The 24,031-nt window shown below is 46.1% G+C and overlaps 1 protein-coding gene across 10 annotated transcripts in view; it reads right to left on the bottom strand.

The window, feature by feature from the left end:
• The window catches only part of RIMS1 (regulating synaptic membrane exocytosis 1), a 2,308,950-nt gene that overhangs the window by 87,880 nt on the left and 2,197,039 nt on the right, over nucleotides 1-24,031 (bottom strand). For all 10 annotated transcript variants that reach the window (XM_078648052.1, XM_078648043.1, XM_078648046.1 and 7 more), the window contains one exon: nucleotides 5,432-5,544. In XM_078648052.1, coding sequence (XP_078504178.1) covers nucleotides 5,432-5,544 — 113 coding nt within the window. The remainder of the gene's footprint in view (nucleotides 1-5,431; nucleotides 5,545-24,031) is intronic.

Genomic DNA, 24,031 nt, shown 5'->3' with positions numbered 1-24,031 from the left:
GCTAAGAACCTAGTAGCACTGATTTACATGTGCTTCAGAAAATAAATGAAAACTGAGATGTTGATACTTTTCTACAACTAAACTAAACAATCAAAGGGATTGTGATGAAGACGTCAGTCAAGTTTCACCTTCTGATTAGACTCATCTCATTTACATCACAAACTCATCATTCTGATTCACAGAACTATCTTAAGAAAAAATACTAAACTTACTACCATTTTGGTATGCACAGAAGGCATTTGCTCATTTTGGTATTCACAGAAGGCACTTACTCATTTTGGTATTCTCAGAAGGCACTTACTCATTTTGGTATTCACAGAAGGCACTTACTCATTAATGAGTAAGTGCCTTCTGTGAATACCAAAATGAGTAAGTTACTCAAAATTAGTAAGTTGCTCATTTTGGTATTCACAGAAGGAGATGAGTAAGTGCCTTCTGTGAATACTGAATGAGTGAGTGCCTTCTGTGAATACCAAAATGAGTAAGTGCCTTCTGTGAATACCAAAATGAGTAAGGCATAGATGCATCAAGCGAAATTGCGATCGCAATCGCTGCGAAACAGCGATTGCGATAGCAATTTCCTCTTCCGCAATGCATCAAGTAGAAAAGCAGCAGATTGCGAATTCGCTAAACTAATCGCTAAACCCGTTGAAACCCCCATTGCGAATCCTTAAAAGCCATTTCCGACATAATTTGCAAAATCAATAGTGAATTCGCAAACAAATAGCGTAATCGCTAAGAAATCGCAATCCACATTCATCAGCAATCGCACATAGCGATAATACCATAATTCGCAAAATACGAGTCGCAATTTAAGGAGAAGCTAAACCAGGTGGTAAACATGAAGTCAAAGGGTCAACAAACAGGTGTTGGCCAAATCAAACGCACTTAAGGAGACTCAGTAGGAGCATGACCAGTCACAATGGCAGGTCTCTACATCGTGGCAAGGCGGCTGAGGCTCCAGGCTGCAGCCCAGAACCGACGCAGGATCCATGAGCGCATCTTCCGGCTGCGGATAACACTACTGGGACAGACTGAAGAGGAGATCTACTCCAAATATAGGCTCAATGGGGCAATGATTAAGAAGCTCATCAGAGACCTTGACGCCCTGATGCAGCACCCAACACGGCGGACCAATGCTGTGCCCACCCATGTCCAGGTCCTGTGCTGCCTGCACCTCCTGGCCTCCGGCAGCTTCCACTGAATAGTCGCATATGCAGGGGGTATATCCCAGAGTACACTTTCACGCTGCCTACAGAGTTTCCTGGACGCCATGCTGAGCCGGATACATCACTACATCACCTTCCCAACAACCCAACAGGACTTAATGCAAACCAAACTGGACTTCTATCATACCGCACATTTCCCCCATGTAATTGGCTGCATCGACTGCACCCACATACACATCTGTCTACCCGCAGAGACCGAATACATGTACCGGAACCGCAAGTCAGATCACTCCCTCAACATTCAGAAGGTCTGCAATGCGAAGACCGTCATTACAGACATTGTGGCACAGTACCCAGGGAGCACGCATGATTCGTTTATCTTCCGGCACAGCGGCATACATTCCTACTTGGCCAGGTGTGAATTTGGTGAGGGACATCTCCTAGGTAAGTACACATGCCCGCATCCAGTATGTCAAGACCATGTTGCCGCGCATAACAGGCACTGACCCTCTGCTCCTCCCTTCAGGTGACAGCGCCTACGCCCTCCGTGAATACCTCCTCACCCCATACCTCAACCCAGCAACACCACAGGAACGGAGGTACAATGGTACGCATATACACACCAGAAATGTAATAGAGCGGACATTCGGCATGTTAAAGAGCAGATTCTGCATCCTCCAAAAGACTGGCGGGGCCCTCAAATACCGCCCTGAGATCTGCTGCCGCACCGTGGCCGTGTGCGCCATACTTCACAATATTGCCACCAAGGGGAGGATACCTGTTGAGGTGTCTGGTAGTGAGTCGGAGGGGGACGAACTGCCACCTGCACATGTGCAACATGCACACGGGGAGATTCCTGCTGAAGGCCAAGGGCGCCGCACGCACATCACACAAAACTATTTCTAATGCATCCATACCCCTCACACAACACTGCACTCATGCAAGCCACATCAAAGATTGACATGAGGATGATTTGTTTTCAGAATAAAGCTTGTGTTTAATTCACACAGTCTCAATGTGCTTTCATCAGCAACATAAACGGGTACGGTATACAAAAATCCAAGGTCATGTGACCTGAGCTGGTGTGCATGGTTGCCTCACCACCACACAGCATGTAATGTCATGTAACTATTGCCTCCTGGCATGCGCACCCAGTCGCCTCCCACCCTCCTTGCTAGACTACTCCTGTCGGGATGCAGTGTTGGGTCGGGCATTGCGCCTCCTGTCTGGTTGCACCAGAACAGACAGGCTGCTGAGGCTAGATGCCTCTTCACTGGCATCATCCTCCCCCCCTTGCATTGCTACGGTCAGCCACCTGTTGGTGCTCCACACCGTTGGTGACCTGCTCGAGGGCCCTTGCCATGTCAGCACAACATTGGACCATCTGGATCTGCATGGCCAATGATCTCCTCAAGAGCTAGGATGTGGCATTCCTGATCAGGTGGTTTGAACGGGTGTAGGCTGACAGCCGTGTGAGCAGCTGCCTGTGGCGTCTGCGGGTGATGTCCTGCTGCGCTACCATCAGCTGGTTGCTTTCCCTCACCACTGTGGTCAGTTCCTGCACACTCTCTATGAGGAGACTGATATTGCGTGCTGTTTTGTACAGCTGCAGCTGCATTGCTGTCATGTGCTGCCCCTGTTTGCGGTGCACACGCAGTATCTGAGCCTCAATGCCCAGGACCAAGTTGTGTGCGTGTTGCTCCATGGCTGCTGTGGTGGGCACAGAGCGCAGCTGCCTTGGCCTGCTGCTGGATGGGCCCGCGCACTTGCTGTGGTTTGTGTCTGCCTCCTGGGTGGTGGTGGGGTCTGCTCCACTGCCTTATGTGCCGAAACATGCTGTTGTGCTCCGGCTGTAGCTGCAGGGGTGGCCCTGGCTGTCGGTGCAGGTGCATGCTGCCTCTCCCCCTCCGTCTCTTCAGGTGTCTCCGCAATGTGGAGGATGTCGCTGTCGGACGTGTCAGTATCCGCTGGACCTGTGATGTGAATGAGTGCATGATTACTGGTATGATTAAAGCACCTGGGATGTTGCAACATGCATGCAGGCTAGCTATTGGTTAATGCATGCATTCCATGGCTGGCTTCAGGGGTCTCTGCATCTTTACTAATCTGGCTGTGTTTGGCTATCAAGGCACCTTTACACACTACAGGTTCCACAATGCATTTGGGCGTTTGGGAGGAGAAGGGACTGGAATACTCTGCTCACAAATATGGATTGCACTGGGGGCATGGTCATTGTTAGGATACGGGGTCGCAGTAGCATGCCTCTTACCTTGAGATTGTTGTGTGGGACGGGAGGTGTCCAGTTGTGTGACGCCCACGCAGGCTTCCGGGTGGATGGTGTCCTCCATTGGGGTGTTTTTAGAGACTTTGGAGTGTCCTCCTCCCATAGCCAGTCTCTTCCACAGTCTCTCAGCAATGCGCTCCTTGGCACGGCCTCTGAGGTCATACCACCTCTTTTTTAAATCATCGATGGACCGGTGGTTGACTCCCACTGCGTTCACCTTTGCCTTGATGCACACCCAGATGCGCCTCTTGGTTGCCTCAGGCACCTTCCGGGACAGCTTCCCAAACAGTTGGTCATGGTCCCTGCTCACTCCTTCAATGAGGTACTCCAGTTGCTTCTCACTGAATTTTATATTCCTCTTGCGTGCTTACTCACTTGGTCCTGCATCTTCCTTGGACATTGTAGATGGATTTGCACTCCTGTATGGGCACTGCAGGGTGTGGCTCCTGGAGCTCAGTTCTCTGCCTCCTCCTGTATCCAGCTCTGTGCTCTGAATGATGCTTGGAGCAGGCTACTTCCTGGTAGTGATGTCATCATTGTGCTCCAAATGCGACTTAACGTTTTTGCGATCTCGCAATGTGCGAGATCGCTATTTTGTGATTTCGGTATTTGCGAATTCGCTATTTGTGGGTTGACAACAGCCGATTTTGCGATTTTTTAAGTATTTTTCCGAAATCGGATTTGACGATTGCGGCAAGGTGCGACTCGCTATTTATTAGAAAACCCAGTGATTATCTCTGTAAAATATGTATGTGATATAATTAAAAGTTGATCGCTGGCAAATCCTAGATTTCTATGCGAAATCGGGCCATAGTCTTGCTCTTAGAGAAGGCTGTATATTTTCCAGAACAAACTTAGAGTTTTTTAAAAGGTTTTTTTCTGCAGATTTATATAGCGCGAACTCCACCCGAAGGTATTGTAGCGCTTTACATGACCAGCGGTTAGGTTACACAAGGACACATTATCATATCAAGACCCACTGGTAGCAAAAGAGACTGAATAGAGCGTAGTGTAATGGTGTAGCAGTGAGGAGCTGATGAACTGAGATTACAAATAAAAGAAAGTGGATTTTCAGCCTCAGAACAATGTTTATGCCTGTACATTGATGGGATTTCTGAACATTTTATGAGGCTTGTTAATGGTGTTCCAAAGTTCATACTGCTTGGAAACAATCAGTGCATTGCTAGACAGCTTTAAGGATGCACGTTCTTGAAGCAGATTTGGAGCATCTTGAGTGGGTGTAAAGCTAGGAGCTTTTTGTCTGAGTTAAGAAAGAGAAAGTTTATACTAGACTGGATTAATTGTTCACGCTATTTAAAAAGTATGTAGCCAGACGTGCTATTCACAATTTCCTGGAGTGGGTGGGCTATGGCTTTTTACAATCTGAACTTGAAAAGTCAGAGTGTCGTAGGAGAGATGCTAAAAAGTTAGAAAAAACAATGTCATGCATCTGAAGAGGATTTTGGGAGAGGAGGCATAATCAGTTTGTTAAGGAATGGGAACATTCACGGAGAAACGTTTTATGAATTACTGACCCAAAAAAAGTGAATGTCGGTGAGCATTGTGACATTAACATTCCTCCATAAAATGTAATTTAATAGGGAACATGCCAAGAGAGTGACTGTCAGGAGAAGTGAAAATATTACAGAAGACGAAAGGGGAGTAAGAGTAATGAAGTTGCGTCAAAGGTTGAAATCAATAAAATGGCGACCTGCATGGATGAAATAGCCAACATCAAAGGAAATTTGGAACACCTCAGGGAAGGCTATAGGAGTCATGAATATTGTCAAGTCACAGTTGAAAGGCAAGCAGAGGAGAAAGAAGAAGGCTTACAAAGACTGTGTGTGTGTCAGTATTTTGAGACCAGGAGCGAAAAATATAGCAAGGCTATAAAAATACACAGATACTCGATGTATGCTCCAACAAACCACTGTTCTGAATACAATCTATTTTGCATATAAAAATAATGAAACCTTACCCATCGCAGGAGTTGCCAGTGTTTGGCGACCTACTAGTTGTGCAGGGCCCAGTCCATCCAGGAAATCGCTGAACTGACTGTCAGCTCCTAATCTCACCCCCGGAAATATTAAACTAAAATGGAAAAAAGAGAGACAGGTTCAAGAGCAATGATTTGCTGTGGATTAATCATTATCATGTGATCGTATCTTGATGCTTGGTAGTCATAAAGCACTGGTATAAAAAAAACCAGACTCAACCCTTATTGCAGTGGTATAGCAGTTGATTGATCATAAATAACCCAACGCAAACAAGGAGACAATCAAGACACCATTCGGTCTTGCACCACAGGTTGGCCTTGCACTAATGCTGTGTTTATCAAAAGTTCTAACACTGAGGAGAAAAACATTTTTACGACTCAAGCATGCTAATCTCTGACAAATCACATTACTTTCTTTCCATTTTATACTGTGTACCGCATTAACAGTAACTTCATTGGGTCACAAATGATTTCATTTGTTCATGTCAATTGAGACTCTGGTCTGGTGCTGGTATTCTTAATAACATGTTTGCTGGTCGGGGGATGACTATTGATCTCTGATGGTTTCCCTTACAGACTGGTGTATGGACTTGCAGACCAATGTTATCCTGGCCCTATGGAAGTGACTCTCTTTTCTAAAAAACTCATCGGATCTGATATTTTAATCACAATTCAGAATAGAATAGAATACAGTTCAACACAATTTCCAAGAAAACATCCTTCCCAGTGGAAAGTTTGCCGCCTATTATCCAGGTACACCCCATTGGGCGAGGGAGACTCTAAATAAAGTGAAGCTTGGAGAACCCCACTCCCATTTTCCACAATTCAACAGCTCAAAGAACTCTACACACACAAACACACCCGCAGGCACGCACACACACACTATCTATCTATCTACCTTTCTATGTACACATATATTATATAATAAACAGCAATTGTGTCATGTCAATAGACTGCCTATGCACGCAAATCTATAAATGATATTTTTCAACCTGCCACTTTTTTCTATGGCTGTATTGAACACCTTTTTAATTCTTGTCTCAGATGTGTTTAAGCATTACCAGCATGGTTTTATTGGGCCATTTACACATAGAATGGTGGTCAACATAATAGTACTTGCCCTCGCACACTACCTTTACTTTCTTATTAGGTTCTTGTAGAAACGATTCGACCATGTATCAGAGGTGTGGGACGAAGTAAAAAAGTTTGAATACCTCTACAAAACTATTTTTGCCTGCCGTTGGGTGATCTTCCTACCAAGAAAAAACGACTTTTTTTTGGATTTTCAAAAACCTTTATTAAACAAAATTGCATAGCAAGGTTACATACTTATATCGATTCAGAGCACCATGGATATGCATACCATTGAATCCGACAACATACACCATATTTGCCTTATGTATGAAAATCCACATATCAAGTCCGATAGTTGGCGAGTCTCTTAACCATGGCGAGGATACTGAAGTGCGCTTTATCCGCCACTTGTCCAGTTACCGTGTCCGTAAAAGATATATTGGACAACATAGGAACTCTTCATTCCCCCCCCCCAACCCCCAACTCCTCCCCAAGCTCCCCCCCCGGAAAAAACGACTTAAAGGGAAGAGAACTGTTGTCCACAAAACAAGGATGTAGTTATTGTTTGTGCTGCTGAAGAATTGAGGAGTCAAGAGGAAGAAACAAGCGTGTAGCCAACCGTTATAAAATGTGACCTGCAGATGCATTTAAATGACCATCAATTACACAAGGGACAGTGCTTGGCCTGTTGTCTTTCTCTATTTCAACCAGATGTCCTTTCTAAGAGTTGTTACAGAATTTTAAAAAAGCACCTCGTATATGATGTTGCAGTAAAAAGAAGATGCACCTTTGTATCTGTAGCAAGATATTGTGTTCGGATAGTGCTGGAACATCATAGCAATAATCATTTTGTCCTCAAGAATTTTTTGTGTACTTTGTTTTGCACCACAGCGAAACTCGCCGTATTCACTCCCAGTGTATTCCATGCTGTTAAAAGCTCATATCGGTGAAAAATGAATGCTTGGATGGTCCCGGGCAACGCCAAGGTACTAAGACTCAATTGAGTCAACGGGTGCCTTTCATCTCTTGTGTGCCTCGGTCGGTACTGCAGAAGCTCCAATGCGGCACTTGACTTTATGGTAGCGAGGCAAAGGACCCAATGCTCACTAAGGTGGGGGGCAGGGGGTTGGGGGGGGGGGGGGCTGTAGGCTACAAACATAAACCTCACCAGTGTCTCAAAGAACATCCAATAAATCATTGTGTTTTCTGTACAGTGTCTTAAAAAAAGGCACCTTAATAAAAAAGCAACTAATTAAACACTATGCAAAAAATTACACATATTTGCAAAGTGACAAGTTGAAATTCCAATCGTAACCGGGTCTCGCAAACTACATGGGATGCAAATCACACAACCTAATATGCTTAGCATATACTACTTGGCGGGCCTCAATCTTGGAATCATAATGTCCTGCTTAGGATTTCATTGTTGTGGCAGGGGGTGCACAACTTCAGGGAACCCAATACACTTAAGCAAAACGCAGACTGCAAGCAGCTCTTTGGAGTTAAGATAACTCTGTCTCTGCTGACAGTTTTCAATAGGGTTTTGTCCTTTATGCTCCTCGTGGCAGAATCAATCCGCTTTTGACATCAGCTAGGGATCTCCTGGCACCTAAAATTTCAAGTTATGATTCTTAATGCCTTTCTGCAGCCTCTGGCACTGCTGTTTTCTACTCTTTATTATCAGATTGGCTGTAGGGGCAAGACATGGGTTTATGCCTAGCCCGGGTAGTCTGTGGACCTGGGGTCTTCCTGTCAGAAGCATCCCAAGGTCCCCAAAAGCCTACTACTGTCTGTGCCTGCAATCAACAGCACCCAGGCTCTCTGTCACTTACAGACCATCCACGGGTCCATCCGGACCTTACAGTAACCAGTCAGGGGGCACTCCAAACAGAGCAAGTCCCCAGAAGTCCAGAAGTCCAGAGGACACCTACTTCAGGATTCTCAGCAAGTCCACCCTATACTGGCGTCTAGAGGGGTCCAGGGGGGTGGGTCATCTCCCCCTGGAGGGAATCCTCAAGTTCAGCGTACTCCAACATCTGATTGCGGTGGATAATCTCAAACTGTTCTTTGTTCATCTTTCACAGTTCCTCTTCTCAGAATATGTCAAGAGAAGTGGCTATTCGTCCGACTGCCCACCTAACCTGGTGGTGCAATGTCATCCCTCCACACCTTATTTTACTCACAGTGCCCAGCATAATGTTTGTGCCACCCTTGAGATGCACTCTGGAAATGTTACAAGATCACAATTTCAAACAAAATTGTAACTAATCTCTCACATCTACTTATGCTTTATTTCTTCAGGCTCAAAATTAAAAAAAAATAGCCGGAAGTGACTGAAGACAAATTTCTTCCTGTTCGCCTTTCCCCCCCCCATTTTGGATAATCATCTAAAGTAATCTGCAGAGAGGTGGTGCTAACAGTTATGGAGATTCGATCTAGTCCCCATCTTATACATGGAAAAGCATTATCTCCCTGGGGTAGGCTTATCGTGACAGAGTCTTTCAATCTATCAAAAATGCAGCTTGCAGTATGCATCTCATCAAAGCTGGCTCAGGGAAGCAAGCCCAAAACTTAAATATGTGAATGAACCCATGCATGACCAGATTGATCTCAGATTTGGGTTCTCTGTCCACTAATTTGGGTACAAGTCAGAGACTCTGACCTCTGTCTTGACTTGCATTCAATATCAATGAATGTAGGGTATTAATAGCGGTCAAAGACAATTACAATACAAAATCTAAAGATTATTGGCAGCACACCCAGCACCTGACAAACCAAGCATTGTAGGGTGGACAGGTTCACAGCAGGATCGGATCGAGGTTTATTGATGGTGATGAAGGAGCCAGGGTCAAGGAGTTCTTGTGCCACAACAGCGATCAGTAGAAAAATATTGGTGTTCGAGAGGTTGGCAGATTGGTGGTCCGCAGAGCGGCAGAGACGATGAAAGGACAGTGGAAACGACAGACGTACGGTATTAATAAACAGACAGATTCTCTTGTAGTAGATAGTTGTTTGTAGACAGTCCAAGAGAGTGGCTGATTGGCAAACCTGGATGATTGGTGGAGGGAAGTGGGGTAAAAAGAAGTCCTTACCATTAAGAGAGAGGCAGAGAACATACATGACTAGCAGATAGAAGGGCCGGCACGGAAGAGTGCAGGAGAGGAACACTGGTAATAGGACAGACGACTGACAATAAAAACTAGCGATAAACTTAGGGATTAGGCAGATAATTAACAGTTTGTGTTTTATAGCGCTTCCAACCACAATGCTGAATCTTCTACATGCTGTAATAACTTGGTGCTAACCCCCATGATTTGGTGCTGGATTTGTCAGCGAGTCATTTCTGGGTCATTGGATGTGCTGGTGTCAACGGGGTCGATTGCCTCATTGGGAGGCCCTCGTGCCCTCTTGGATGTAGAGGAGCATCATGGGTAAGGATAGGTGAGGAGTGAGTGTGCTCAAGGGCACCTTTGATGAGAGCCATGAGCTGGTGTAGTATGTGTCACAATGGTTGTGTGTGTCGAGGGTGGGGCAGTAGTCCTCACATGTTCACCTTCTTGCATGCCTCGGTCACTACCACACTGCGTGATACAGCGTTCTCATGCACAGTATATAGTTATAGCGCATGCTGTTCGCATGCGCACCATTTACAGTACTTCCACTTCACATGCAATCTCCAATTCTTAAAAAGTAAATAGCTCCCTAACGCATTCATTTACTTCCCTCGTGCGCATTGACAATCACCAGTGGAAACCCGCTGTCAACAACATGACAAGGAAGGCGGACGGCCTATTGTGAATGTAAATAGGGCGCGTTACGAGCGAGCACGGGCGATTACACAGCACCCAAGAGCCTAAATGTATAATAGTGTGCTAGAAAAAAATCTGTCAATTAAGCGCTATTCTCTGACCACTGGCACCAGTCATGTACTGAAAGGTTTATCAAATTAATACTTCTCCCCATCAGTACTTCCCAGTGGGGCTTTTTCAAAGGGCCCCATTGTTGCTGTTTCAATAATTAACATTGTTATTAGTAATAATATTAGCAATAAAAGAGGGTTGCTGTTCAACTGCTTGCAGGTGCATCATTGTTTTTTTAAAGGTTTATTTTTCAGTTTTATACATTCATGAACAAAATATATAGTACATTGCAGCATATAGTATTGGCATCAACAGAGATAAATACATTGTGATATGCACGATATGATACAAACCCTGGTGCAAGTGGACAATGGAACTTGGGGGAAAATCGAAGACATACCATAAGTTATTCCACAGGGTATTTGCAATACAAGGAAATATCTGCTTCCCTCAGCCCCCCCTGATACAAACAGAGCTTAAGTGTGAGTGACAGCTAATAAAAGACATTCCAACCCCATGAGTGCCTGTTGCTGTCCATGCTCCTAGCCAACCCCCTCGGGAACAATACCACTAGCCACCTGAGAGCCATGTTCAGTGCGTTTCTTAGCAATGTAAGCTTGTATGGTCCCCAAATATCCACAGGTCGCGGGAAGTTAGGAACCAATGTGGCGTATTCCTCGCAATTTATGTTGCCAAATGCAAAGCTGCCAAGCCATGATTGCAGTGAAGGGGCCCTCCTGCTACCCCATAGCAATACCACCACACGCTTCGCTAGCAGGAAACCTAGCGCTGCTAATTTCTTGACCTTCCTAGGAAAATTAACCACATACCCCAACAATGCAATCTTAGGAATTGGGTCAACGACATGGAGAATATGTACACTAATGTGACGTGTACCTGAATCCAGTATCGCTGTATTTTAGGACACGTCCAGGAGAGGTGGGCATAGTTGGCAAATGGAGCTGAGCATTTCTGGCAGTGGTGGGGTCTAGTATGGTCTATCTTGTGGGACCATGCGGGGGTGTGGTACATTCTACGGAGAAACTTAGAATGAAGCAGCTTATGCCTGCTATTCAAGGACACCTCTTAAGTTGCTCTGCAGCACTGTTCCCACTGGTCATCTGTAATAGGCCTTCCCAAACCCATCTCCCAGGCCGAGCGGGTTTTAGCTTCAGAGGACGGCCGGGACATCACACATTGTTTGTACAGTTTTGAGATCAAATGTGCGCCTGAGGGACATTCAATAATTAAGGTCAGTGGTGGGGCCGGCTCAGTAGCATCCGGGAATGAAGGGAACGTGGCCCACAGTATGGAATACATACGTTTCAGTACAAAGGTGTCCATAAAGGAGCGTTCACTGAATCGAGCCTCCTTCGACACCGAGAAAACATGATCATCTGGAAACAGGTCACCGATCGTGCGGATGTGAAATTTCTCAAGTGTGCGCTGAATCAAGACCTCACTCGTTATGGGGAGCAATGAAGGATTTGGTAGAGGCAACACCGGAGAATATAATTGGCCTAGGCCCAACAGTCTACGCAACCTGTGTCATGCCCAGCAAGTGGTGGAGACAGTCTGGATGTCCCGAGGGTGCCTGGGAATGCCCGTGGGTAGAATGGAAGAAAGTTTCTGTGGGAGTACTAGGTGAGCCTCCGGCTTCAAATAGGGAACACGTGCGTCCGGGTGGTACCAGGCATAGGCATAGCAAAATTGTGGAGTCAGGTAATACAGATACATATCTGGAACCCCAAAGCCTCCTCTTTCATACGGCAGGGTCAAGGTCTGCCAGTTCACACGTGGCCTCTTGTCACCCCAATCGAGACGCAAGAGGAGTGTACGCAGCTGAAGAAAAAAGGTCTGAGTGAGAGGAATAGGGATATTGTTAAAAAGATATGAAAACCGAGGAAGGACCACCATTTTAATTACAGCCACACTCCCGGCCATTGACAGAGGCAACCGCAACCATTTTACAATCTGCGATTTCAGGGAATTAATTGTCCTACCATAATTTAGTCTGATAATAGTGGCGGTGTCTAGGTGGATATAAACTCCGAGATACTTGACAGCGTCTTGGCACCACTCAAGTGGGAATTCCCAGTCTCAGGAAGTCGTGCTAGCAGTCAATGGGAAAATAACAGATTTGTGCCATTGGACACTGAGACCTGAAAACCTGCTGAATCGAATAATTTCCAGAATAAGGGGTTCAAGGTTAAGATGGGGCAGTTTGACATATAAGATGGTATCATCAGCGTACAGGGAAACCAGAAGAGGCCCAGTACGAAATTGTAAGCCGCGGTGTAAATGTTTTTTTTTAAAGTGTCGAACTAGTGGGTCCATTGCCAGTATGAAAAGTAATGGGGACAGGGGGCAACCCTGCCTCGCGCCGCGAGATAAGTGAAAAGGACCAGAAAGAGTACCATTCAGGCGTAATTGAGCTGTAGGTTCGGTATATAAGAGAGCAACAGTAGAGACAAAACACTTGGGCATTCCCATACGATGCATAACAGACAGAAAAAAGGGCCACTCTAGGGAGTCGAATGCATTCTCAGCATCAAGGAGCACAGCGGCGGCAGGTGTGTTGGGATCAATCCTATGCAACACTGTGAACAGAGTCCGCAAATTAAGCAATGTGGATCTGTGAGGCACGAAACCCGATTGGGTCGGAGCAATGATGGACTCCTTTAATAAAGATAACCGAATTGCGATTACCTTCGCCAATATTTTATAGTCAAGATTCAGTAGGGATAATGGCCAATAGGAGCAACAGAGTTTGGGGTCTCTACCCGGTTTGGAAAGAAGGATGATGACCGTTTCCCTGAACTTTGGAGGAAGTATACCCGCTTCTAGCGCCTCAGCATACACCTCCACCAGTCTCGGGAATAGGATGTCTTTATACGCTTTATAAAAATCTGCAGAGAATCCGTCGAGACCAGGAGCAGAGAAGCCCTGCAACGCCTCAATCGCCTAAAAAATGCTCTCCTGAGATATGGGAACAGACAAGAAATCCTGCATATACCGTTCTAGGTAAACCAGTGCAATTTCCGCAAGGTATTCCCCTTGTTCTCGCAGGTCCCCGGTGACTCTGGAAGTGTATAATGTTTTATAATAAGAAAGGAACGTGTCGCATATGTCCGGAGTGGAGTGTAATAACATGTTGTCCGGTCCTATGAGTTCAGTGATGTAGGCTTTATCCCGCGGGGGTTGAGGGGGTGTGTAAGGATCTTACCAGGTCGTTCGCCCTCCCCATATCGTCTAGCGATATGCTGTTAGTTAAGAAATAGTAGCTCTGGTTCTGCTGCTTCTCTAAATTCAAGCAGCAAAGATAAGCGTCGGGCATCCCCAGTCTCCGATGCAGTTTCCAATAAATCCCGATCCAAAGCAGCGATATCTGTCTCAATGCGGCTTAGAGTAGAACGAAGATCTCTCAGGACCCCTGCATGTTTGGCAATACATACACCTCTGATATAGGCCTTAAACCCCTCCCAGAGTACCGCCCAGGTTACCACCGACCCAGTGTTAATTTCAAAGTAATCCTCAATAGCCTCTCTAAGTTCCTCATGAAAACCCTGATCTAGAAGAGCGCTCCCAGGAAAGCGTCACTGCCTCGCATATCCTCCAGGTCTGGGAACGTTAATCTTAAGCACGACCGGAGAGTGGTCTGAAAACGTGCGTGGTAGGGTAACCAATTCACCCAGCCAGCCCGCAACCGCCGGGGAAACCAACCAGTAATCTATCCTGGTCCAGGTGTTGTGAAATCCAAAACATTTGTGTAATCTGCGAGGTGCGGGTGCAGTTTGTTTTCAATGTCTATTAAAGAGAAGTGGCCACAAGTGTCTTGAAGCGCCAGGCGTGAGCGGGGTTTAGTGACAAGTGAGGAGGAAGTGCTATTCCTTGTGGGATCTAACAATAAGTTGAAGTCCCCTCCATTTTCAGTAGGCCAGGGTCCAGTGCCAATAATCGCACCTGTAACTCATGATAGAAGTCAGGGGAATCCACATTAGGACCATAAACACAGACCAGCGAGACCTTATGTCCCATCAATAAGCCAGTCACATCAATGTCCAGCCCTCACCGTCCACCACCATCTTGTGTAGAGAGAAAGGAACTTTTCTATGTATAAATATGGCAACCCCCCTTGCATAGCTACTGTAATTGGAAAAGTATCGATGTGAACCCCAGTTCGCCGCCACAGGAGTAACTTCAGATTTGGACAAATGTGTCTCCTGCATGAAAACGATATCAATGTTATGCCTTGCAATGTAATTGAGAACTTGCCTTAGTTTCCGAGTATTGTTCAAACCCCTAACATTCCAGGAAATCAGAGAGAGCCCGGAACGGACCGGGCTGCCAGCCTAACTGTACCATTGGAGCGCAATCAAAACAAACTCACAGCAATGCAAATCAAACCTGTGCCATACACCAGCCACCTGCGCAATGGTTACTAAAGTTTCATGAAAAACAAGCAAATGTCCCCCCCCACCACCCAGCCTCACACCAACCCCTGCAAGGCAGAACCCAACTCCATTAACCAAATGACGGTGCAATGTAAACGACCACATCAGTGCAGGAAACAGGTTTACACACCACAAACTTGGCCTAATTAGTAAAGAAACCTTAGTTTTCACCATGAGGCGAAGCAATGCCACGCCGGTCGGGCATTACTGAATGTAGCAGTATCAATCAGGATAAAATTGCATTCAAAATACAAACACAGCAGCACACAAACGATAAATGCAATAACAGATCAACCAGTCCCGGGATTAGAGAAGAGTTCCATGCTGGCTTCCGACCCACTTTGAGGAGGGAAGGTGGCACGTGGGGTGGCAGTCGCTCCGTTATGAATTTTCTAAGACACTTGACAAAACTCCTGCGCTTCTGCCGGTGACTCAAAGATGCGGAATCTGCCGTCCACATCCACTTTCAACCTCGCCGGGTAAAGCATGCCGTACCTACGACCCAGATTTTTCAGGCTGGCCTTGACTCCATTAAACTTGCACCTTGCCTCCTGAACCATGATGGTGAAGTCAGGGAAGAAGGACAACTGACTCCCCTGCCACTGGACTTCCCCACGGTCCTGAGCTGAGCGAAGGGCCACGTCCCTATATCTGAAGTTCATGAGTCTGGCGATAATGGGTCTCGGAGGCTGGCCCCGTTTAGGGCAAGGGCCCAACGATCTGTGAGCATGCTCTACTACAAATCCCTGCGTGAAGGTCTTCCTCCCAAACAACTCCATTAATAGTTGCTCCACAAAAATGTCCATGCGCCCCGTGGTGGCAGTTTCCGGCACGCCAATAATACGGATGTTGTTCCGATGACTGCGAGCCTCCAAATCCTCGTTCTTAATTGCCACTTCTTTAAGAATCTTTTCCACCCTCTCCAGCCGTTTTTGTGATGACGCCACTCCGTTTTCAATATCTGAGACCCTCGCCTCCACCACATCCAACCTCCGGTCGTGCGCCTGGACTTTTGCGCCCATGTCAGCCAAGTTCTTGTCTAGCGCATCGAATCTACCGTCCAGCGCCCCGAAACCAGCTCTTATCTCTTTAAGCATAGCAGCAGTAAGGGAGACCGGGTCGTCTGTGTCGTCAGAGCCCTGTGCCCCCCTCTGCCATGTCGGAAGGATCTTCTGAGGCGGGGCCGGGGGCCCTATCGAATTGCAGCGTGCGCTGCTTAGGGTCTTTTCTTCCCATGCTGCAGGGAAAGCAAGGGCACCCCCAGACGCAGTCGGAGCCAAGCAGAGGTCGCAAAGAAGGAAGGCCAGAGGGGTGCGGGGGACCTCGCGTGAAATCACCCCTGGAGAAGAGCCTCTCAGTGCAGCATCCCAGTGGTCGCCAGCCGAGCAGAGCAAATGTAGCAGCACTGGCCAAATGGCAGAATAATGGCAAAGCCCCCAAAAGGCGAGAAACTAGCAGGGCAGGCCAGGCCGCCCACCCAGAGAAGAGTGCAAGGGAGAGCGTGGGCTGTGCGGACCAGAAGAGTAGTCACTATGGCCAACACGTAGTGAGCAGGGAGTCTTCAGCCAGCAGCAGGGTCAGTCCGTGTGTCCTAGGCCCTATCACAATGCGGCAACAGCAGTGTCTCAGTTCCAGAAGGAGTGTTATCCTTTATGGAAAATACAACTGTAATAGGAGGGTCAAGGGGACAATATTTACCGACCTCTCAAGTCCACACCCCTACTTGAATCATTAGTAACAACAAACAAGAACTTGGAGGTCTATCAAATGAAGGAGAGGTGACCACGAGAAACTGGCCCACACCTCTATCACGACTAACGGTGAGGGTCCATCAGTGATGAAAGAGTCCTATCAGCCCACCCATTTGGCGGAACATCGTCATCTAGGACCTTAACAGCAGGTGCTTATATGGCCAAGCTCCAATGTACTTGCTTGATGCCAACAGTTCCCATGCTGAAAGAAGATGAGTCCTCACTGCGAGTGGTACTGATAGGGTGCAGTGCTCAAGAGAAAGTGCGTGGTTAAAATGGCGGTCAAGGTAGAAAAAATATTTTTATTGATATCTCCCTGGACGTCAGATTAAAACAGATGTGGCAACAGTGTGACAATATCACTGTCAGGTAAGCATCTAAGAATTAGGCCAACATGTTTCTGCCTTTGGTGTATAGTTTTACAGGCATTCATCAGGGCCAAGCTGTAAAAAACGGCTACTGCAACATCTATTGTGTTCACTATATAGAAGAAATTAGAAAATTAATAACAAACTAAATGGCACGGTTGTTATGGTAAGTTGAATCATGTGGCTAAGTTAGCCACCCTACCGTATCTGGTAAATCAACCATGTAGAAATCAATCCTTTCCTACGAAAAATGAGAAGAAAAAAAAAATATTGTATACATTGTGCAAACTTTTGTATCTAAGAGGTGTGGAGGTCAAGTTCACGTGGTGTTGATACACTTCTAGCGACAGCTCAATGAGAGCCAGTCAACAACATGACTTAGATGAAGTCTAAACCAGGTAATCTGAGAAATATAATATTTGAAGAGAAGAACAACTCACCCAGCACTGTGTGGGAGTCAAGCCTCACCTCACCCGGCAACGGCTCGGATAGAGAGGCCCCGCTCTGTGAAACATACGGGGAAAGACAATTTCAGCATTTGATAAGTGTCAGCCACAGTGTATGTAATGATATCTAAGGACAATCATAAAACTTGTTTTTTAATTTGCCGGCTCCATATCCCAACCCAACGACGGCATAAAGGAGGTGGGGTCGCCCTCAACTATGGTATATGATGTTCATTACCTCGGATCATCATGCTGGTAGACAGCTACTCAAGGTAGAGTTTTGGACTTGTATAGTAAAAATTTCAAAAAGATGCTCCTGTTATGATATCAGCCAAGGGGAGGGGGGGACATGTAATGTCATGCAACCTCTACCCATTAACTGCTAGTTATATAGTATAAGAAGTCATCTATAACTACAAACAGGGTGTAGATACAGGAAATATGCCCACAAACGAGTAGAACTCCGCATAAGGAACAGAGCTACCAGGGGATGACCTTACCTGTCCGTCGGTACCTCCAAGTGTGACCGGAACCGAAGGGGAGGCGCCGACTGACAGGAAACAAGGAGCTTAAATACCCATGTTAATTGGGTAATAAGACGCTAATACGCCACACTTGCGAGACACTGACAGCGTCTGCGCAGTGCGCATCCAGCGTCACAGCGCATGGTGTAATAACTAGTATCACTTGGAGGTACCGACGGACAGGTAAGGTCATCCCCTGGTAGCTCTGTTCCTTATGCGGAGTTCTACTCGTTTGTGGGCATATTTCCTGTATCTACACCCTGTTTGTAGTTATAGATGACTTCTTATACTATATAACTAGCAGTTAATGGGTAGAGGTTGCATGACATTACATGTCCCCCCCCTCCCCTTGGCTGATATCATAACAGGAGCATCTTTTTGAAATTTTTACTATACAAGTCCAAAACTCTACCTTGAGTAGCTGTCTACCAGCATGATGATCCGAGGTAATGAACATCATATACCATAGTTGAGGGCGACCCCACCTCCTTTATGCCGTCGTTGGGTTGGGATATGGAGCCGGCAAATTAAAAACCAAGTTTTATGATTGTCCTTAGATATCATTACATACACTGTGGCTGACACTTATCAAATGCTGAAATTGTCTTTCCCCGTATGTTTCACAGAGCGGGGCCTCTCTATCCGAGCCGTTGCCGGGTGAGGTGAGGCTTGACTCCCACACAGTGCTGGGTGAGTTGTTCTTCTCTTCAAATATTATATTTCTCAGATTACCTGATTTAGACTTCATCTAAGTCATGTTGTTGACTGGCTCTCATTGAGCTGTCGCTAGAAGTGTATCAACACCACGTGAACTTGACCTCCACACCTCTTAGATACAAAAGTTTGCACAATGTATACAATTTTTTTTTTTCTCATTTTTCGTAGGAAAGGATTGATTTCTACATGGTTGATTTACCAGATACGGTAGGGTGGCTAACTTAGCCACATGATTCAACTTACCATAACAACCGTGCCATTTAGTTTGTTATTAATTTTCTAATTTCTTCTATATAGTGAACACAATAGATGTTGCAGTAGCCGTTTTTTACAGCTTGGCCCTGACGAATGCCTGTAAAACTATACACCAAAGGCAGAAACATGTTGGCCTAATTCTTAGATGCTTACCTGACAGTGATATTGTCACACTGTTGCCACATCTGTTTTAATCTGACGTCCAGGGAGATATCAATAAAAATATTTTTTCTACCTTGACCGCCATTTTAACCACGCACTTTCTCTTGAGCACTGCACCCTATCAGGACCACTCGCAGTGAGGACTCATCTTCTTTCAGCATGGGAACTGTTGGCATCAAGCAAGTACATTGGAGCTTGGCCATATAAGCACCTGCTGTTAAGGTCCTAGATGACGATGCTCCGCCAAATGGGTGAGCTGATAGGACTCTTTCATCACTGATGGACCCTCACCGTTAGTCGTGATAGAGGTGTGGGCCAGTTTCTCGTGGTCACCTCTCCTTCATTTGATAGACCTCCAAGTTCTTGTTTGTTGTTACTAGTGTTATCCTTTATGGCCGCCAGTGGGTATGGGAGGGCCAGGCACGCAGGGACCGACGGTGCCCAGAAAAGCTGCACATCCTGGGAGGCAGTCTTGGTCCACCTCGTAAGGCGGCGCTCACCACCTTCAGGTTAGTGCCCAGTAGAGGGAGGGGGAGCTGGCTCACCTGATGAGGCCCAGTGCCAACGCGGCCCCCGATCTAAGAAACAGGGCCCCCTCGCTAGCCTGCCTCACCCCCTGCCGGAACATGCACACCGAGGCCCGGCGCAGCAGCGCCCGCGAGGCCTACGGAACCCCGCGACCGCCACGCACACAGCGGGACCCAGCAAACAGCCGCAGCGGGGGGACGGGGGAGGGAAGCCAGACACGCGGGCCGGGGGGAAGCCGAAACCGGCGCCGGGCGCTCACGAGGGCCACCCTCACCGCAGATATCCAGGTCGGCTCCTCAGCCACGGAAAGGCCCCCGTGCAGGATGGAAGGTGTCTGCCGGTGCAAATTGCTCCTACATCGGGAAGGATAGGCTGTATCGGCGCCCGGCCAGCGGACTTTCAAGCACGGGCGGCCATCTTGGTCACCTGCGTGGCCATGCCCCCCTTGCATGTGCATTATTAGGTATAATCCGGGCAGTTGGAAAGGGGTGGCTGCGAGTGGATTGCAGGCGGTACTGTCTGCACTGATACTGAGGAAAGGGGTGTAGTGGAGAAGGGGAGGTGAAGGTGCTGGTGCAGAAGGCAGAGGGGAATATGTCCCCTTTTAGGGCTTCAATGAATACACTAGGTTACCAGTGCGTCATTTGCAAAGGTGATACCGGGAATAGACATCAGCACCGCACACTACATCGCCTCTCAAAGGGAGTGGCCCGGAAAGCGCCATCGCCGAGGGAAGTGTTTGTTTGTCTCTGCTGCCTTTTTTGGTGCCAGGGCTCCTTCGTCACGAGCAAGGCTATTTTATGGCTTCGCTGCTTCACAGGGCCCTTCTCCGCCTAGCGTTTGTGACTACGCTCTTTCCGTGCCGGGGACCACTGCTGTCTGCAATCCTGCCTGCTGAGTGATGGCGTCGCGAGGGACAGAAAATAGCATTCCAAACTGTCCTCCTCCACGCAGCCCAGAACAAAATAAATAAGCAAGCACCTCGTGATAAAAAACAAGCATTTGCAATGCAATAGGACTCGCATTTACGCAAGACCTATTGCATTGCAAACAGGAGTGCAGGCGGGGGCAGGGGGCGAGAAGGCACTGACAGCGGGATTGCGGGAGAGGCGAGAAGGCATGGACAACAGGAGTGCGGGGGAGGGGGAAGAAGGCACGGGCAGGTGGGAGTGGGCGAGAAGGCAAGAACAACTAGGGTGACCAACTGGCATGGGTGCAAATTCAGGACAGTGAGTGCAAAAATTCAGGACAAAGGGTCAAAATTCAGGACAAAAATTCAGGACAAAAGATCAGAATTCAGGACGGAAATTAGTGAGAAAAGGTACGTTTTGCATACATATCAGAGGAAGTCACGCAATAGTGCATAAGTAAATAGACAACCAACACAAGCACAAGTCAAAATAAGTTTATTTTAGGTTGTGAAAACCTTGCACTCACTGCATCTGTTGTGTATGCGAGTGAAACACACCTGCGTTTGCCTATTAAAAAAAAAAAGTGAAGAAAAAGATCAAAGCTGAAGGCTTCTCAGATCTTACATGCACCCTCTCCCCCACCAGATCCGAAATGCTGTCACTGGGTAGAGAGGCCCATTATCATTCTGTATGTACTAATTAGGCCAAAATACAGAATGATAATGGGCCTGATAGCAGTCTGTGCAGGATCGAGGGGGGACTGCTGCAGGCCACACATCACAGCAGGTGCGTGAGCTGGCCCCTGCAGTGAGTTACAGGCTGCTTGCAGGATGCAGCTCACGCCAATGTCTGAAATTACAAACAAAAGGCGTCCGTGGAAGAAACTCTTACAGACATCGGACAGGAGGCCCAAATTACGGGCAGTCTGTGAAATTTACGGACGGTTGGTCACCCTAAGAACAACGGGAGTGCGTACGGGGGAGGGGGTGAGAAGGCACAGAAAAAAATAGTGGTATTAATAACATATACCGTACAGTGTAACACTTGAATTAAAGGGGTCAATAGCTATGGGAGGGTACAAATGATCCATCACGTTTTTGGATGTTCGAGTCAACTTGCATCAAGGGAAAATTGAAACAGAAATGTATCGCAAAGAGACAGACAGGAACAACACCCTTCATTTCCATAGTTTTCATCACAAGTCATTAAAATTACATCTACCCACATCACAGTTGATGAGAGCTAAAACAATTACCTCAAACGAGGACAAGGTAGAAAGCACAATGAAAATCATGGGAGAAAAATTTCGCAATAGAGGTTATCCAAATAATCTTATCAAACAATCCATAGAGAAAGTGAGTCGTATACCCAGAAAAGATCTATTAAAAACACGAACTAAGGTGAAAGAAGAAAGGATGACAATCGTGTCTAAATACTCTACGGTGAGTCACAAATTCAAAAAGATTATTCGTAATCATTGGAACATTTTACGAGCGGAACCTGACTTTGAACAACCACCTATTTTTGCCTTTAAAAAAAGGCCAAAAGAGACTTGTTTTCGAGGAACAAGACCGTGCCTACAATGTGGGCACTGTAATAATATCATGAGGGGAAATACAGTGACGCATCCGATGAAAGGACACACCATCAAGTTACATGTAAACGCCACCTGTGACACAGCAAACGCGATATATATGTTAAAATGTCCCTGCGGGAAAGTATATGTGGGGAAGACCACAAGCAAGATAAAAATAAGACTCAATGAGCACAAGTCAAATATTAGGACCGGAAATGTCAAATCGACAGTAGCCATGCATTTCAAAGAAGAAAAACATAATGTGTCGCATATACAATTTTTGATTTTGGAAACAATAAATAAAACAGAAGGACGTGATAACAATTGTTTTCTCCTACAAAGGGAAAACAACTGGATGTATCTTTTGAACTCCCACAAACCATTCGGGCTTAATGATCGCACCGAATTTACTTGTTACCTTTAAACACACATGTTATCTTGAATGGTTTAAACATTGTAGTTATAAAGATGATAAAAGCACTCTGTTGCTTTAGCCTTGCCTACGCGTATGGATGTCCGTACATTTACCCAGTGGTATATTATGCATGTTTTCATTAACGCTATTATTTAGATTTTTCATACTGAATTTTCATACTGTTTTTCTTATTTGGTTCATTTTTCAAACTAACACTACAATCCTTATTGTTTTTTAATGACTTGAGATGCAGAAACTTTATTGTTGCCAAACCGAAATGCCATATTGAACAACGAGTATGGTAGCCCCCTCATTGGCCGGGTTTCCGATCATGTGACCGGACTATGGGCCAATCAGAACTTATTACCCTATTTGAGGTCACACTGCTGTTAAGAAAAGACATGCTATTGGTTAGATGCCCTGCTAATGCCGGCAACATTCGAAATGAGTAAAGGAAGACTGCTATAGGCGTTTTTCGTCTGAGATGTAAGTTTTAGATTATTGCGTTAACGTTGTCTGGCCTTTCCAAACAACACACTGCTTTAAGAATTCCTTTTAAACAGCACATTGCTTTAAGAGTGCTTGTAAAGTGCGCTGCCCGATGTCATTTTACTTTTCAGTTGTGTTTTACTCTTCAGTTGCGTGCCATTCAAGAACTGATGAACATGAGCACATGTGAGTGTCTAGTTGGCATTATTTTTTACATTCACGTTATACAGCACTTATGCACTGGGGGAATCACGTTTGAACACGATTTGTCTACACAATGTTTGTTTCGGTAGGATGTATGTAAAGACAATTTGACAATTTTATTTTACTATTGATTGACACTAGCATTATTGTACCTTGTTTCAGCTGATTGTCCCTGATGAAGGTCAACAATGACCGAAATGCATTGGACTAATGGATTGGAATTGATTATAATCTTATAGAACACAATTTGTGATTGAAAGACGAACTTTTGAAAAAAACTTATGAATAAAATAAATTCGTAAAAAGTTGAATATGGTATTTGTGAGTGAAATTTGGAGGAACTCTGGGATAGCCAGGAGGATTAAATAGCTGTGCAACAGGGGATGCTCTCACGGCTGGTGGGAAGCACGACATTGTGATTTTTAGGGTACAAATGACGCCATGGCCATAATAAGGCAGGACTAACAAGCCTCATAATAAATTAGAAGACAGAGTTTACGAAGGACAAAGACAGAAGCCAATGAAAAATATGGGCGGAGAGTGAGGGCTGCTTGTCTTCCATACTCTAGCACTGCATGTCTCGCAGAGCGAGCAGTGCATTCACGCTGCAGCTAAAGCTCAACCTAAAAAGGGGAAAGCTAGGCACTACTAAAGAGAGCTGCAAAACTGACGAACAAGAGCTGAAATCTAGACATCGAAGACATTGGACACTTTATAGCCAAAATTGAGGGTACCCCGTATCTGGAAGACAGGGAACTACTAGTGACGCTAGACCTGGAATCGCTCTATACAAACATACCTCAGAGCGGAGCCCTCCAAGTCATTGAGGAATGTTTATCCAACAGACC

This window comes from Lissotriton helveticus, chromosome 6 (assembly GCF_964261635.1).
Source record: "Lissotriton helveticus chromosome 6, aLisHel1.1, whole genome shotgun sequence".
Taxonomy (NCBI): domain Eukaryota; kingdom Metazoa; phylum Chordata; class Amphibia; order Caudata; family Salamandridae; genus Lissotriton; species Lissotriton helveticus.
The sequence above is the reverse complement of the archived record's forward strand: the minus strand, read 5'-3'. Positions and strand labels throughout refer to the sequence as shown.